Raw genomic sequence first — 18,827 nt, 5'->3', positions numbered from 1 at the left:
TGTGAAAGTTAGTGTATAAGCTAATGATCCATCATGCTCTGTCGTAGCCGGCCGCGACCGGGAGACCCATGGGGCGGCGCACAATTGGCCCAGCGTCATCCAGGATAGGGGAGGGAATGGCCGGCAGGGATGTAGCTCAGTTGGTAGAGCATGGTGTTTGCAACGCCAGGGTTGTGGGTTCGATTCCCAAGGGGGGCCAGTATGAAAAATAAAAAAAAATAATGTATGCACTCACTAACTGTAAGTCGCTCTGGATAAGAGCGTCTGCTAAGTGACAAAAATGTAAATGTAAAATGACATTCCTGGGAGTGTATAAATTTACATTTTCTATTACCATATCATTTTTTATATTCTCTATAGTTATGTACTTGAAAATGTATCAATTGACCAATTTGGCACATTTGGGCAGACTTGATACAAAATAGTCCAGTACTGCAATGCTTCACTGTATCAATCTGAAACTTTGCACACAAACTGCTGCCATCTAGTGGCCAAAATTTAAATTGCGCCTAAACTGCTATATTATATTGTGGCCTTTCTCTTGCATTTCAAAAAACAATAGAAAACGCGTGTTTTTTTGTTTGTATTATATTTTACCAGATCTAATGTGTTATATTCTCCTACATTAATTTCACATTTCCACAAACTTCAAAGTGTTTCCTTTCAAATGGTATCAAGAATATGCATATCCTTGCTTCAGGTCCTGAGCTACAGGCAGTTAGATTTGGGTATGTCATTTTAGGCGAAAATTGAAAAAAAAGGGTCCGATCCTTAAGAGGTTAACCGAATTAGACACTCTCTCATTGACCTCCATACAAAAACTCCTCGCTTTGAGAGCAAAAAAAAAGAAAAATCGCCACCTGCTGGAGAAGACAGATTTTGGGCCAAGTTATCCACTTTTACATTTGAGTAATTTAGCAGACGCTCTTATCCAGAGCGATTTACAGGAGCAATTAGGGTTAAGTGCCTTGCTTAATTAAGGGCACATCGACAGATTTTTCACCTAGTCGGCTCGGGGATTAGAACCAGCGACCTTTCGGTTCCTGGCACAACGCTCTTACCCACTAATCTACCTGCCGCTTCGCCTCTTCCTCTCTATTCTCACCAACTGCACCATGCATGTAGCCATCACTTGCATTGTGGGAGGCACTATTTGTCAACCATTCACGAGGGTGTTTTTGTTTGACCCACTCGAATGTGAACGTAGACCGGACTGAAACAAGAACCATCAGGATCGGGATACAACTGAAAATTATATTTGAGACCTCTCTCTAACCAATTAATTGTGTACACATTATGTTTTCAGTTTGTTAGTGTGTGATATGGGGGTATAGAAAAGTTTATTTAGAAATGTATACAGTTAATGCATCCAATGTTAATGAGCCATATCTGTTTATTGTCCAATAACATATTTAAAATAATCCATCTACCTTGCGTATCTATTTGGACAATTTGCACATTGGGATCGAAATTACTATTAATTAATATCATCACCCCTTTTGAATTTCTTTGCCCATGGGAGAAGTATATTTCGCCCCCCCATTCCTTTTTCCACGCAACTTCATCTAGAATTGTTGAATGAGTTTCCTGTAAACAATAGATATTATATTCCTTCTTTGAGCCATGTAAATATTGTTCTTCTTTTGTTATTATCTGCTAAGCCATTACAATAATAACTGGCTATACTTATTTCACCATACACCATAATGAGATACAAGTTTCAAGTCTATTTATCATTATATATGTTTGTAAATTTACCAATAAAAAATACCGTAATGATTGAGTGTCCATATAGCTGTACCATGATATTTGCATTGCTACTAAGTATCCCTTCAATTGTTCTCCACTAATTCCCCCACTAAAGCCCCTCCCCATCCCAAGTTGAGCCGTCATCCCAGTGATCGGCATCCCACCCACATCCCTCCAGATCCCTAGGGCCCCGAGAGGCCAGGACCCATCCATCGAAAACAGCACACAGTGCCACTCACAAAACAAAGCAGATTAACCGCCAAAAGCATTTCCAATGCTGTCACCTCTATATATAACTATTTAAAAATATATATCTATTCAAATATCTTGCATATCTTTATTTTCCATCATTATCAATTAATATGCGTAATAATGTCGGCAGTTCATACGTAGGATTTTAACATATAACCCGGATTGCCCCACCGCCCCACAACAGATTTTTTTTATTTATTTTTTACAGATGCCGGACAAACACACACGCACATACGCCAACACACTCAACCCCACTCCAACACTGCCATGTTGATCTGAGCCTTGCTGCTGGAAAACCACTACAGTGTCCGACTTTCGGCTGTCTCAGATGCACCTCCCCTGACTTCATTCACCGACTTTCGACTGGTGAGAAGGGGTTGGGGATGAGGGAGCAGGTAAGGGCGGTTAGGGGTGTTCCATGTGGGCGGGGTATTTTCGCGTTGTTGGCCAATCAGACAATTTTTTTCCTCCAAGCAAAGACTACAGAAGTTGAGAGTGAGAAATTTGCCAGAGTAATTTGGTTTGACAATGGATACAATGCGCTGTTATTTCATATTTTTGGTCCTGTTTCTTGGAGCAGGAATTCACATATCCATCGGTAAGTGATCCGGTCACTGCCGTAAATGGCTTTAGACACAGAATTATGATTCTCAAGTTAGATTTTCACACTTGCTTTTTGTTTTCAAGAATTGTGTTTTCAAACATGGCGCAGGTCATTGGGAACCGAGATACCAGGAATGTTTATTGTTAAACAAATGACCAGGCGAGAAAGCAGGGGAGAGAACGAATAAAAAGTCATTTGCACGAAAATGGCCTCAGTTGCCTATAGTTTAGGACTAGGAGGTGCCATGGCCTGACATTTCTATCCCGTTGTGGCTCATATGTTGTCTAGCAAAACAGTGACACTCGACAATTGCTCTCTTTCGGTACTTGGTCCATTTGTGACACGGCGCGTGGTGAAGTCGATTTGTCCAGTATAATTTTTTGTCAACATAGTTTTCTCATGATTGAGTCATTGGACGAGCGAACCGAATGAATAGGAGCGGCACATATGAGCTGTTGGAAACGTGACAGTTTTATACTTGATACAATTTCCAGATAATTATTATCATGGAAGAGTGATAGAGGCTACATTGTAGCCTATTGGATGATACAATGTATCCGCTTGTTTGCTGACGATATGTAGGGTCTCTAGAGATATAAAAAGCTCGTCATAGCACTTGTCGAATACAACGAAATAAGTTATCTGAAGACATTAGTCCAAAGACCACATTATCATCTAAATTGTCGATTGAAGCTCATTGATAAGGACTCATGTGGGTAGATAAATATGTAGCATAGGCTAAGCCCCTTTAGGCTATTTAGATACTGTTGCAAATAACTGACTACCGAATGACCCGTTTACCAGATAAAAACCGTATGCTTTGATACAGAACATGAGAGACGTATCGATTAAAGACATGTGGTGTTTCTGATAATCGATAACAAGGAATTATTACTTAGGCTACCAAACATACTCTACGCGCGTGCTGATGCGTCCATGGATGCTGGAGGCTCATGTAGGCTACGTTGACATTGTATCCCACGAGTTGTTGCCCGAGGCAACCATTTATATTTTTGTTAACTTCTCGGTTAACGCTTTGCGATAGCAAAATTACCTTGTCACAGTATAGTCATTATCGCGATTTCCAATTCTAAAATCGTGCAGGGATGGATTTGCTTTTATAAAGAATGGATAGGGGATGTAGTCTAGAAATGAGATGGTCATAGTTAATGAAGCCATAACGTTTTTAATCTAAATCACGATCCCATTCAGGGAGCACGCTCCTGGAAACAAAGCATCCCATCTGTACGGGGAATGGTGATGGGCTCCATTTGTCCACTGATGGGCAGAGCTGTCCAAAGATGACAGATTCTCCAGCACTAGCATCGATGGATGACTAGAGGAAAGGAAAGCAGGGACATGATCAGAAACATTATCTAGTTTTATGCTGTAATATGTCATAGGTTCATAAATGAGTAATGTTATTTGGCATGGTTAGATCTCATCTGGTCCATGCCTATCAGTGTACTGTGCTGAGATGTGAATAGGTCTGTGACTGACATTTTGGCTATATGTAATTTCCATAATGTCACTTACTAACCTATAGCCTACCATAGGGAATAAACCCTCCTCGGAGCCATTCCACAATGTGCACAGAGGGATGGGGTTCTGTGAACCAATTGAAGATGGGTCGTTCCATGTCATTTCAGCCAGCCACGACGCCCACCATCTCAGATTGTTTCTGTAGTTAGACAGATAAAATAAGATTAGCATTCCTGCAAAATGTTGTTGAAATATAATGTGATCTCTGATAAATTAAGGTAATTGATTCCACACTAATTGGCCATTTTAAATTATAGGATTCATATGCTAATTCAGAGGCTTTCTTCAATTGGCCCAGACTTAATATTTAATACACTTTAGAATAAGGCTGTAACGTAACAACAGGGAAGGGGTCTGAATACTTTCCGAATGCACTGTATGTGTGTGTGTCTGTTTTGGGTTTTTTTTGCTCAGAAAACTTAAATAAAACCACAATTTGGCCCACGGGCTGCCAGTTGGGAAACCCTGCTTTAAACATACCACATCCGTTCTCAGGGATGGCTAACTCTGGAAATTCCTTTATTCTCTACTGAGTTTTCTTGCATCTTATTTGTGGAACAATCTTCAAAATGTTCGTACATTTGATGTTTTGGTGCTTCTAGGGCAATTCAGAAAGCTGATTGAGGACCTTATTACTAATTAATGTGTTTTGTATTTATATTTATATTTTGATGTGTATTTTCTGTAATTTATGTAGTTCAGCGCTCATCTGTAAAAGAGATAAAAGAAAGATAAAAAAATATATATACAGTACCAGTCAAAAGTTTGGACACACCTATGCATTCAAGGGTTTTTCTTTATTTCTACTATTTTCTACATTGTAGAATAATAGTGAATACATCAAAACTATGAAATAACACATATGGAATCATGTAGTAAGCAAAAAAGTGTTACATCAAAATATATTTTAGCCACCCTTTGCCTTGATGACAGCTTTGCACATTCTTGGTATTCTCTCAACCAGCTTCACCTGGAATGCTTTTCCAACAGTCTTGAAGGAGTTCCTACATATGCTGAGCACTTGTTGGCTGCTTTTCCTTCACTCTGTGGTCGGGGGATTGTGGAGGCCAGGTCATCTGATGCAGCACTCCATAACTCTCCTTCTTGGTCAAATAGCCCACACACAGCCTGGAGGTGTGGGGTTACTGTCCTGTTGAAAAACAAATAATATAATAATAATATGCCGTTTAGCAGACGCTTTTATCCAAAGCGACTTACAGTCATGTGTGCATACATTTTTACGTATGGGTGGTCCCGGGGATCGAACCCACTACCCTGGCGTTACAAGCGCCATGCTCTACCAATTGAGCTACAGAGGACCGCAAATGATAGTCCCGCAAAGCCCAAACCAGATGGGATGGTGTATCACTGCTGAATGCTGTGGTAGCCATGCTGGTTAAGTGTGCCTTGAATTCTAAATAAATCACATACAGTGTCACCTGCAAAGGACCCCTACACCATAACACCACCTCCTACATGCTTTACGGTGGGAAATACACATGCAGAGATAATCCGTTCACCTACTCTGCGTCTCACAAAGACACAGCGGTTGGAACCAAAAATCTCTAATTTGGACTTCAGACCAAAGGACACATTTCCACCGGTCTAATGTCCATTGCTCCTGTTTCTTGGCCCAAGTAAGTCTCTTCTTCTTATTGGTGTCCTTTCATAGTGGTTTCTTTGCAGCAATTCGACCATAAAGGCCTGATTCACACAGTCTCCTCTGAACAGTTGATGTTGAGATGTGTCTGTTACTTGAACTCTGTGAAGCATTTATTTGGGCTGCAATTTCTGAGGCTGGTAACTCTAATGAACTTATCCTCTGCAGCAGAGGTAACTCTGGGTCTTCCATTCCTGTGGCGGTCCTCATGAGAGCCAGTTTCATCATAGCGCTTGATGGTTTTTGCGACTGCACTTGAAGAAACTTTAAAAATTCTTAATTTTCCATATTGACTGACCTTCATGTCTTAAAGTAATGATGGACTGTCGTTTCTCTTTGCTTATTTGAGCTGTTCTTGCCATAATATGGACTTGGTCTTTTACCAAATAGGGCTTTCTTCTGTATACCCCACCTACCTTATCACAACACAACTGATTGGCTGAAATGCATTAAAAATGAAAGAAATTCCACAAATTAACTTTTAAGAAGGCACACCTGTTAATTGAAATGCATTCCAAGTGACTACCTCATGAAGCTGGTTGAGAGAATGCCAAGCGTGTGCAAAGCTGTCATCAAGGCAAAGGGCGGCTATTTGAAGAATCTCAAATATAAAATATATTTTCATTTGTTTATGTAATGCATTCTTTGTGAATTTGGTGATGTTTCCCCCCCCTGTTCAGAGAAATTAGTAAATGAAGTTGTTAGGTTTATGTCCCATCCTACATCCGGATATTACCAGGTTCTGACCACTAGATGGTTCTATTCCTGTTATTAGTTGTTTTTCTTATTGGGGGGGTGGTAGGGGGTAAATTACCTTAATGACATTGGTCTATGGACAAGGTAAGACAACAACACATGCTTTGGTTTTGTACTACTGGCACAGCAGTATCACCAGTAGTACATTTACCGTGAATTACCATAATTTCTCGCACAACCTAGGCTACACTTTGGTTTTGGTTTATTTCATTCCATTTATTAATTGTCTTTTGTTTGGAGCGCTCCTGTCAATCTTGAGTAAGGACACTCACCTGATTACACATAGAATGTTGCAAGTTTGCTAGTGCAAGGTTCAGGCCAGGCCCAAGTTAATAGTTGATACAATGTTTCAAGTTCCTTGCAGACAAGCCATTCATAGCCAATGTGATTAATAGGATGTTTATTTTTATCCGGATATTTTCTACCTGGGGACTGCAAAGTTTTTATTTGTTGGCTTTATATAGGCTATTTTTACGTATTGGCAATAGAAGTTACTTTTAGATTTGTATCATTTTCATTTATATAGAATTTTGATTAACCACATGACATTGATTTTGAGATATGAAGACTTTTATTATAAATGAAATTAAACTGTTCCATGAAAATGTGCATATGAAAATCCTAACTTTCATGCAGATCAGTAGAAATGGTACGATAACTTGGCACTCCAAAGCATAATGGCAGAATTTGCGAAGGCCAGCTGCAGTAGGAGGAGGGGGGGGGTCGGGTCGGGAACAGGTTTTCTTTCTTCTGGTTAGGCTATATTCATCTCTAGCTCCATCTTCAGTAATTTGTGTCATAATTTTTTATTGCAGCACTTACAGCATCAGACGAAGTAGCCTAAATATAGTAGCCTACATATATTTTATTCAAACATAGGGTGTGTCTATGAAAAAACAGACTACTCTCGGTCGACCAAGTTATTATACAAATAAATAAAAAACTTTTTTTTGGTGAACTGTATGGGCTGTTCTATCCTTGACACTTTTGTTATGAAGTAGCCTAAACATAATAAATAGCCACTGCGCTACATTTGTGAGCGCTGCTAACCTCTTTACATTCATTATGTAAGTGTTCAATATCCTTGGTGACAGGCAATGGGTAAAGCAAGAGCCATAGGCTAGATGGATATTCTATTTTCTATATGACCGTGTAAAGCCTTCTGATTCTGCACAGGCACTAGGCATATGCAGACAGACCACATAAAAAGCATATCCCACTATCTGACAGAATGAGGTTGTTGAGATGGCCCTGGACAACCTCTGTAAAACAATATGTGTATTATGCGTTCTCAGTATTGGGTCTAACTGTTGGCAGAAACATGTGTAGCCTTGGTTTCTGTTGGGTGTGTTCATTATGACTAGGTTTGGATTACTCTGTAGTGCTAATCATTTTCATGATAGTTAGGCTGTAGACGGGTGGGTTGTTTAACAACAACGGACGCGTGCTCAACTATGGGACAAAACAGACTAGGTTGGCTTAGTGTAAACAATATTTAGTCTCCAATGTTTATTAAAAACATAAATACATTTGCACAATGAGCACTTGTCTCTCAAATACATCGTTACAGTTGTTGGTTAGCTAGCTAGCAAATTTGAGCCATATTACCATAGACGTGACATCAGTCAAAACACCTCCAAACAAGACATGGTATCAAGAACAAGATCAAACTAGCTGAAACGAGCCACCTACGATTCCCCACATGGCAGCTTCTTGTCATTGTTGCTAGCTACACTACAGTATGTGGACACCCCTTCCAATTAGTGGATTTGGCTATTTCAGCCACACCGTTGCTGACAGGTGTATAAAATCGAGCACACAGCCATGCAATCTGCATAGACAAACATTGGCAGTAGAATGGCTTTACTGAAGCGCTCAGTGACTTCTAAAGTGGCACCGTCATAGGATGCCACCTTTCCAACAAGTCAGTTTGTCAAATTTCTGCCCTGCTAAACTGACCTGCTAAGCTGTTATTGTGAAGTGGAAACGTCTAGGAGCAACAATGGCTCAGCTGCGAAGTGGTAGGCCACACAAGCTCACAGAACGGGACCGCCGAGTGCTGAAGCGCGTAGCACGTCAAAAATTGTCTGTCCTCGGTTGCAACACTCACTACCGAGTTCCAAACTGCATCTGGAAGCAACGTCAGCACAATAACTGTTCGTCGGGCGCTTCATGAAATGGGTTTCCATGGCCAAGCAGTCGCACACAAGCCTAATATCACCATGCGCAATGCCAAGCGTCGGCTGGAGTGGTGTAAAGCTCACCGCCGTTGGAGTCTGGAGCAGTAGAAACGTGATGAATCACGCTTCACCATCTGGCAGTCCAAAGGACGAATCTGGGTTTGGTGGATGCCAGGAGAACGCTACCTGCCCCAATGCATAGTGCCACCTGTAAAGTTTGATGGAGGAGGAATAATGGTCTGGGGCTGTTTTTCATGGTTTAGGCTAGGCCCCTTAGTTCCAGTGAAGGGAAATCTTAATGCTACAGCATGCAGTGACATTCTAGACGAGTCTGTGCTTCCAACTTTGTGGCAACAGATTGGGGAAGGCCCTTTCATGTTTCAGCATGAAATGCCTCCGTTCACAAAGCGAGGTCCATACAGAAATGGTTTGTCGAGATCGGTGTGGAAGAACTTGACTGGCCTGCACAGAGCCCAGACCTGAACCCCATCGAGCCCCATTGGGATGAATTGGAACGCGGACTGCAAGCCAGGTCTAATCGCCCAACATCAGTGCCCGACCTCACTAATGCTCGGGGTTGAATTGAGATAAGTCCCTGCAACAATGTTACAACATCTAGTGGAAAGCCTTCCCAGAAGAGTGGCGGCTGTTAGCAGCAAAGGGGGGACCAACTCTATATTAATACCCATGATTTTGGAATGAGATGTTAAACGAGCAGGTGTCCACATACCTTTGGTCATGTAGTATATGTTGACACTGCCATGTTGATTGTTGGCCAATCAGACAAAAACAATTTTTCTTCCTCCAAGCAAAGACTACAGAAGTTGAGTGTGAGAAATTGCCCAGAGTAATTTGGTATGACAATGGATACAATGCGCTGTTATTTAACATTTTTGGTCCTGTTTCTTGGAGCAGGAATTCACATATCCATCGGTAAGTGATCTGGTCACTGTCATATGGCTTTAGACACAGAATTGTGATTCTCAAGTTAGATTTTCACACTTGCATTTTGTTTTCAAGAATTGTGTTTTCAAACATGGTGCAGGTCATTGGGAACCGAGCTGCCAGGAATGTTTATTGTTAAGCAAATGACCAGGCGAGAAAGCGGGGGAGAATAAAGGACAGGATAGTTTGACACTGCTCCCTGCCTGGTGTTACTTTTCATCAGGCTCTCTCTGTACTCTAGTTTCTCTCTCTTCAATAGCTTTTGTCTCTTGAGGAAAAAGACAAGCTGTCAGGACATTCCATATTCAGGTTTTATTCTCTGTGTGTAGTACTACGTTGAGCTCATTAATAGTGTTTTGATTTACAAATACTTTCTCTTCTTGTTCACAGCTGAAATGCTCACCTGAGTGTGCAGGCAGACGTACTACTGCGTCCCAAATTGCACCCTATTCCTTATATAGTGCACTACATATAGGAAATATGGTGCCATTTGGGAGTGGGATGCAGCCATAGTTTGTCAGCTGGATAAATATTTCATCATGTTATTTCAGATTTATTCAAAAGTGGTGCCTGTGAATCGAGACCATCGGTCTGTGCACTGCCAACAACTATAACAAGTTAAACTGACATGTTATTTAGTTTCACATTTCCAAAGTGTACAAGTGCCTTACCACTCAGCATTTCTCCGCCTGCATTTAAAAAAATGAAACTAAGCAGGTTAGGGTTTTTATTGTACTTGGACCATCTCAGGAAATAATAGTTCCTCCGAAATTGGTGGTGTTGGTTGGTGTGCTATAAGGACAATATGGTTTGCCAGGACAGGGGAAAGTGGAAACACAAACGTGATCTCAGGAGTACATTGTTGACATTTTAGGATTCCACAGTACTCAAATATCTGTTTACCCTTGAGCAAAGCAATTTATACCAATTATTGATTCATATCATTCATATAAAAATAATTATACCGGAGCAAAGAATGCTCTTTAGAGACTGACGACACAATTAGTTTCCTCAAATGCAGTCAGTAAGCTAGAAGCAAAACATTGGGTGTTTCTCGAAATGCATACTACCGTGCTCCGAGGACGCAAATTGGAATACTGCAGGGTTGGAGTATGAGTCCAAATCACAGAAATATGAAGTAACTACGTAAAATATTACGAACCATTTCTTGAAATCAATGGAAGACATTATTTGAGCTGAAGCGAGAGAAAATACACTACGACTTCGGAATGAAATGTTGCCTCTTCACATCTCATATGTTGCCTGACTACAATATTTCATCTTGATACGTTAATAAATACATGCTGTGTTAATTTTGGCATGTTTACCTGCCCACTGTGCATATATCGCAAGCCCATAGTAAGTCAATAGGGCTAACTGGCTAGCTACTTCTGTTAGCTAGCCAGATGGCCAAGAATAATTGTTAGCTAGCTAGCTACCCACAAAGAATTGCCATACCTACCTTGCATAACTTTTTTGCATACATTTCGTTTTAGGTCATTTTTGCCTGTTAAACTAGAATTGGTAGCTAGCTACCCACACAAAATGTACATCGACCTTGCATAAAATTAGTTTTAGGTCATTTTTGCCTGTTTTAGCTAGCTGGCTAGCTAGATTATTACGATTCACATATAGCTAGCTGATAATTATAACTTGTTTTGTCTCTTGTTGCCATTGTCCTGGCTGGAAAAAGGTTCAGTGAATGGGGAGGTGCAGCATGAGGTAATACAGTAGGTGCTTCTCAAACAGTGGAGGCTGCTGAGGGGAGGACGGCTCATAATAATGGCTGGAATGGAGTCAATGGAATAGTATCAAAGATGTGGTTTCCATGTGATTGATAACATTCCATTGACGCCATTACTATGAGCCATGCTCCCCTCAGCAGCCTCCACTGTTCTCAAATGTAATGTTTTATGCGTTCTCGTCCTCACAAGAACGTACTCGATAACGTCCTCGGGTGAATGCACTCGGAGCATGAGAGTGTGGAGCACGGTAGTCTGCTTATTGAGAAACACCCAATAATACTTATAAAGCGATTGTTTTCTCCGGAAACCACTGTCTAGAGGGCGTATGTAGGAACATGTGTTTTTTGAAAGCTTGTTTTGGAGTGGCTTCTCCATACTTGTGGCTGTCTTCCAGTTCAGTGTGACTCACAGGGTGGATTTGGAGCAGACTAGTGTCTGTGTACTAGGCTGACTTTTTCTTATTTTTTCTCCAGACTTGGCTGTCTGTCTGTCTCTTCCTCTACAGGCAGAGCTGGCATGTTGAATAATGCTTCAGCAGAAGCCCAACACATTCCAGTGAAGGACATTTACATTTTAGTCATTTAGCAGACGCTCTTATCCATGCATACATTTTTCATACTGGCCCCCCGTACATGACGTCAATTTGAGGAAATGTTGTCGACCGTCCTTCAAACGCCCCAACAGCAATTAGGCCTAGGCTGTTTGTGATTTTATGATTTCAATTATATGGTTTGCAATGAATGGTGTGGGTGTAACAGCTGTGACCTGACTATGGAAATGAATGTAGAGCAGTCAGCTCAGCAGTGTCAGGCACACAGGGAGGGAGCAGCAGCTGATCAATGTGACCAACACAACAACAGCGGGCAGATTAAGATTAAACCTCTCTTGTGTGTCGCAATTACCTCAATGTCCATTGTCAATGAGATGCCAGAGTCATCAGTGTGGATGGGTATTCTTGATTTTCACTTCTGTGAATCAAAGGTAATGGAGTTTGAGGTGAGGACTTGAGGGTATAGGTGGTATGCCCTTTGGTTGTTAGGAGACATTATAATCCAAAAAAAGAACAAGAAATTAAGACATACGTACAGTGCCTTCAGAAAGTCTTCATACCCCTTGATTTATTCCACATTTTGTTGTTACAGCCTGAATTCAAAATGGATTAAATCGGGGGGGGGGGAGATATCTCACCCATCTGCACACAATACCCCATAATGACAAAGTGAAAATGTTATTTGAAATGTTTGCTAATTTATTGAAAATGAAATACAGAAATATATACACTGCTCAAAAAAATAAAGGGAACACTTAAACAACACAATGTAACTCCAAGTCAATCACACTTCCTTGAAATCAAACTGTCCACTTAGGAAGCAACACTGATTGACAATACATTTCACATGCTGTTGTGCAAATGGAATAGACAACAGGTGGAAATTATAGGCAATTAGCAAGACACCCCCAATAAAGGACTGGTTTTGCAGGTGGTGACCACAGACCACTTCTCAGTTCCTATGCTTCCTGGCTGATGTTTTGGTCACTTTTAAATGCTGGCGGTGCTTTCACTCTAGTGGTAGCATGAGACGGAGTCTACAACCCACACAAGTGGCTCAGGTAGTGCAGCTCATCCAGGATGGCACATCAATGCGAGCTGTGGCAAGAAGGTTTGCTGTGTCTGTCAGCGTAGTGTCCAGAGCATGGAGGCTACCAGGAGACAGGCCAGTACATCAGGAGACGTGGAGGAGGCCGTAGGAGGGCAACAACCCAGCAGCAGGACTGCTACCTCCGCCTTTGTGCAAGGAGGAGCAGGAGGAGCACTGCCAGAGCCCTGCAAAATGACCTCCAGCAGGCCACAAATGTGCATGTGTCTGCTCAAATGGTCAGAAACAGACTCCATGAGGGTGGTATGAGGGCCCGACGTCCACAGGTGGGGGTTGTGCTTACAGCCCAACACCGTGCAGGACGTTTGGCATTTGCCAGAGAACACCAAGATTGGCAAATTTGCCACTGGCGCCCTGTGCTCTTCACAGATGAAAGCAGGTTCACACTGAGCACGTGACAGAGTCTGGAGACGCTGTGGAGAACGTTCTGCTGCATGCAACATCCTCCAGCATGACCCGTTTGGCGGTGGGTCAGTCATGGTGTGGGGTGGCATTTCTTTGGGGGGCCGCACAGCCCTCCATGTGCTCGCCAGAGGTAGCCTGACTGCCATTAGGTACCGAGATGAGATCCTCAGACCCCTTGTGAGACCATATGCTGGTGCGGTTGGCCCTGGGTTCCTCCTAATGCAAGACAATGCTAGACCTCATGTGGCTGGAGTGTGTCAGCAGTTCCTGCAAGAGGAAGGCATTGATGCTATGGACTGGCCCGCCCGTTCCCCAGACCTGAATCCAATTGAGCACATCTGGGACATCATGTCTCGCTCCATCCACCAATGCCACGTTGCACCACGTTGCACCACAGACTGTCCAGGAGTTGGCAGATGCTTTAGTCCAGGTCTGGGAGGAGATCCCTCAGGAGACCATCCGCCACCTCATCAGGAGCATGCCCAGGCGTTGTAGGGAGGTCATACAGGCACGTGGAGGCCACACACAATACTGAGCCTCATTTTGACTTGTTTTAAGGACATTACATCAAAGTTGGATCAGCCTGTAGTGTGGTTTTCCACTTTTATTTTGAGGGTGACTCCAAATCCAGACCTCCATGGGTTGATCAATTTGATTTCCATTGATAATTTTTGTGTGATTTTGTTGTCAGCACATTCAACTATGTAAAGAAAGTATTTAATAAGATTATTTAATTCATTCAGATCTAGTTATTTTAGTGTTCCCTTTATTTTTTTTAGCAGTATATTTTACGTAGGTATTCACACCACTTTGCTATGACACTTCAAATTGAGCTCGGGTGCATCCAATTTTCTTTGATCATCCTTGATGTCATTACAAGTTGAGTCCATCTGTGGCAAATGCTAGAAAGAAACTAGGGCTGACCCCAATTAGTCGATTGTTTGGTCGATAGGCTGTTGGTCGACCAATATTTTTTTTTAGTCGAACAGTAGCAAATATATATGTATACAGTGAGGGAAAAAAGTATTTGATCCCCTGCTGATTTTGTACGTTTGCCCACTGACAAAGACATGATCAGTCTATAATTTTAATGGTAGGTTTATTTGAACAGTGAGAGACAGAATAACAACAACAAAAATCCAGAAAAACACATGTCAAAAATGTTATGAATTGATTTGGATTTTAATGAGGGAAATAAGTATTTGACCCCTATGCAAAACATGACTTAGTACTTGGTGGCAAAACACTTGTTGGCAATCACAGAGGTCAGACGTTTCTTGTAGTTGGCCACCAGGTTTGCACACATCACAGGAGGGATTTTGTTCCACTCCTCTTTGCAGATCTTCTCCAAGTCATTAAGGTTTTGAGGCTGACGTTTGGCAACTCGAACCTTCAGCTCCCTCCACATATTTTCTATGGAATTAAGGTCTGGAGACTGGCTAGGCCACTCCAGGACCTTAATGTGCTAATTCTTGAGCCACTCCTTTGTTGCCTTGGCCGTGTGTTTTGGGTCATTGTCATGCTGGAATACCCATCCACAACCCATGTTCAATGCCCTGGCTGAGGGAAGGAGGTTCTCACCCAATATTTGACGGTACATGGCCCCGTCCATCGTCCCTTTGATGCAGTGAAGTTGTCCTGTACCCTTAGCAGAAAAATACCCCCAAAGCATAATGTTTCCACCTCCATGTTTGACGATGGGGATGGTGTTCTTGGGGTCATAGGCATCATTCCTCCTCCTCCAAACACGGCGAGTTGAGTTGATGCCAAAGAGCTCAATTTTGGTCTCATCTGACCACAACACTTTCATCCAGTTCTCCTCTGAATCATTCAGATTTTCATGGGCAAACTTCAGACGGGCATGTATATGTGCTTTCTTGAGCAGGGGGACCTTGTGGGCGCTGCAGGATTTCAGTCCTTCACGGCGTAGTGTGTTACCAATTGATTTCTTGGTGACTATGGTCCCAGCTGCCTTGAGATCATTGACAAGATCCTCCCGTGTAGTTCTGGGCTGATTCCTCAACGTTCTCATGATCATTGCAACTCCACGAGGTGAGATCTTGCATGGAGCCCCAAGCCGAGGGAGATTGACAGTTCTTTTGTGTTTCTTCCATTTGCGAATAATCGCACCAACTGTTGTCACCTTCTCACCAAGATGCTTGGCGATGGTCTTGTAGCCCATTCCATCCTTGTGTAGGTCTACAATCTTGTCCTTGACATCCTTGGGGAGCTCTTTGGTCTTGGCCATGGTGGAGAGTTTGGAATCTGATTGATTGCTTCTGTGGACAGGTGTCTTTTATACAGGTAACAAACTGAGATTAGGAGCACTCCCTAATCCCCTGTGCTCCTAATCTCAGCTCGTTACCAGTATAAAATACACCTGGGAGCCAGAAATCTTTCTGATTGAGAGGTGGTCAAATACTTATTTCCCTCATTAAAATGCAAATCAATTAATAATATTTTTGACATGCGTTTTTCTGGATTTCTTTGTTGTTATTCTGTCTCTCACTGTTCAAATAAACCTACCATTAAAATTATAGACTGATAATTTCTTTGTCAGTGGGCAAACTTACAAAATCAGCAGGGGATCAAATACTTTTTTCCCTCACTGTATATTTGCGCCCATCTCAGTGAACTAATCCATTGCGGAGGCCTAGACTAAAAGCCAATTTATGCTTGATCCGAAAATGTGGTCGGTGGCTCCATATGGGAGGGTGAGACGCAATTGTGGCGCCTCCGGAGGCATGTAGAGGCCAAATCGAGCTCAGTACCGCATCGCCATGCGCCTCCCAAATGTTGTAACAATGCGGAGGTCTCTGTATAGCTCCGTATTGACATGATTGGTTGACGGTAGGTGGGGGCGGTACATCCTGTATAAACACAAACTCACTTCCTTCACAACCGCTCTGCACAGCGCAAGAAGTATGAATGCCCTGACTTCTGCAGAGGCCGTATCACCGTAAATGCTGCATGGCCAAGGCAGACGTCGGATTGACCATGGAGCTCCCAGATGTGCTTCTCTCTCCAGAATGCGCGCTCTCCCGCCAATTTGTGCACATTCATTGTTTCATAACTTCATTGTGTGAATTGTTTGCGTTTGATTGTTAGTGTACAGTACCAGTAAAAAGTTTGGACACACCTACTCATTGAAGGGTTTTTCTTTAGTTTTACTATTGTCTATATTGTAGAATAATAGTGAAGACATCAAAACTATGAAATAACATACAGCTCAGGAAAAAATTAAGAGACCACTGCAAAATTATCAGTTTCTCTGGTTTTACTATTTATAGGTATGTGTTTGGGTAAAAATAACATTTTTGTTTTATTCTATAATCTACTGACAACATTTCTCCCAAATTCCAAAAAAAAATATTGTCATTTAGAGCATTTATTTGCAGAAAATGACAACTGGTCAAAATAACAAAAAAGATGCAGTGTTGTCAGACCTCGAATAATGCAAAGAAAATAAGTTCATGTTCATTTTTAAACAACACAATATTAATGTTTTAACTTAGGAAGAGTTCAGAAATCAATATTTGGTGGAATAACACTGATTTTCATTCACAGCTTTCATGCGTCTTGGCATGCTCTCCACCAGTCTTTCACATTGATGTTGGGTGACTTTATGCCACTCCTGGCGCAGAAATTCAAGCAGCTCGGCTTTGTTTGAAGGCTTGTGACCATCCATCTTCCTCTTGATCACATTCCAGAAGTTATCAATGGGGTTCAGGTCTGGATATTGGGCTGGCCATGACAGGGTCTTGATCTGGTGGTCCTCCATCCACACCTTGATTGACCTGGCTGTGTGGCATGGCGCATTGTCCTGCTGTAAAAACCAATCCTCAGAGTTGGGGAACAATGTCAGAGCAAAAGGAAGCAAGTTTTCTTCCAGGACAACCTTGTACGTGGCTTGATTCATGCGTCCTTCACAAAGACAAATCTGCCCGATTCCAGCCTTGCTGAAGCACCCCCAGATCATCACCGATCCTCCACCAAATTTCACAGTGGGTGCGAGACACTGTGGCTTGTAGGCCTCTCCAGGTCTCCGTCTAACCATTAGACGACCAGGTGTTGGGCAAAGCTGAAAATTGGACTCATCAGAGAAAATGACCTTACTCCAGTCCTCTACGGTCCAATCCTTATGGTCTTTTGCAAACCTCAGCCTGGATCTTCTTTGCTTCACATTGATGAAGGGCTTTTTTCTAGCTTTGCATGACTTCAGCCCTGCCCCTAGGAGCCTGTTTTGAACCGTCCTCACCGTGCACTTCACCCCAGCTGCCGTTTGCCATTCTTTTTGTAGGTCACTTGATGTCATCCTACAGTTGTTGAGTGACATTCGAATGAGTTGGCGGTCATCCCGGTCAGTGTAGAGTCGTTTTCGCCCTCTGCCGGTCTGTAGCTTTGTTGTCCCCAATGTCTGCTGCTTGACCTTGTTCTTATGAACCACCGTCTTTGACATTTTAAGGACAGAAGCAACCTGACGCTCACTGTATCCCTCTGCCAGTAAAGCCAGAATTGAACCCATCTTTTCCTCACTCAACTTTCCTTTTCAACTCTTTTGGCATGGTCCATAGTTATTTTTTGATTAATATTACTTTTGAGGTACTATTAGCACTGTTTTTGCCATCCAGCTGGTCCTATTGCAAGAGGGTAGTGATGACCACAGCAGTGGTTTTTATACTTTTCCTTGTTAAATAAGATTTGGTTCAGGTGATCACCTAATCAGTACCTAATTCAGTAGAATGAGGTGTGCCTGTGTTGGAATTCAACAGACACTGGAATGGAATGGCTGTCATACATGTAGAGATGTTGTTTTAAGAAACATTTGCAGTGGTCTCTTAATTTTTTCCAGAGCTGTATGTGGAATCATGTAGTAACCAAATCAAATAGCCACCCTTTGCTTTGATGACAGCTTTGCACACTCTTGGCGTTCTCTCAACCAGCTACATGAGGTAGTCACCTGGAATGCATTTCAATTAACAGGTGTGTCTTCTTAAAAGTTAATGTTAAAGGTTTAACCGGGGATGCCTGGCTGTCTACTTTTTTTTATTTGGCTGGCTACTGTATGTACTTCTGGAAAACACTGAGCTATATAGGATGAGCCATGACTAGAATATAGTATATACATATAAAGTGGTAAAACAGTATGTTAACATTATTAAAGTGACCAGGGTTCAATGACTATGTACAGTGCTGTGACCCATGTCGTCCAAAAAGTTATACTTTTGAATCATCTGTCCATAGAACATTCTTCCAAGAGTCTTGATGATCATCCAGGTGCTTTTTGGAAAACTTGAGTCAACTTTTTGGATGACATGGGTCCCCTCATAC

At 42.1% G+C, this 18,827-nt stretch overlaps 1 protein-coding gene across 2 annotated transcripts in view; it reads left to right on the top strand.

Moving 5' to 3' along the window:
- Window positions 1-2,490: 2,490 nt before the first annotated feature.
- Window positions 2,491-18,827, top strand: part of LOC121535276 (TGF-beta receptor type-1-like) — a 37,590-nt gene continuing 21,253 nt past the window's right edge. The window contains exon 1 of one of the 2 annotated variants that reach the window (XM_045206232.1): window positions 2,491-2,599. In XM_045206232.1, coding sequence (XP_045062167.1) covers window positions 2,530-2,599 — 70 coding nt within the window. In that variant the 5' untranslated portion in view covers window positions 2,491-2,529. Of the gene's footprint in view, window positions 2,600-9,607; window positions 9,677-18,827 lie in introns of those variants that run through there. The other variant, XM_045206233.1, reaches the window with a different exon arrangement.

This window comes from Coregonus clupeaformis, chromosome 21 (assembly GCF_020615455.1).
Source record: "Coregonus clupeaformis isolate EN_2021a chromosome 21, ASM2061545v1, whole genome shotgun sequence".
In the NCBI taxonomy this organism is placed as follows: Eukaryota; Metazoa; Chordata; class Actinopteri; order Salmoniformes; family Salmonidae; genus Coregonus; species Coregonus clupeaformis.
Note: the sequence above shows the minus strand (reverse complement) of the source record. Positions and strands in the feature narration are given on the sequence as shown.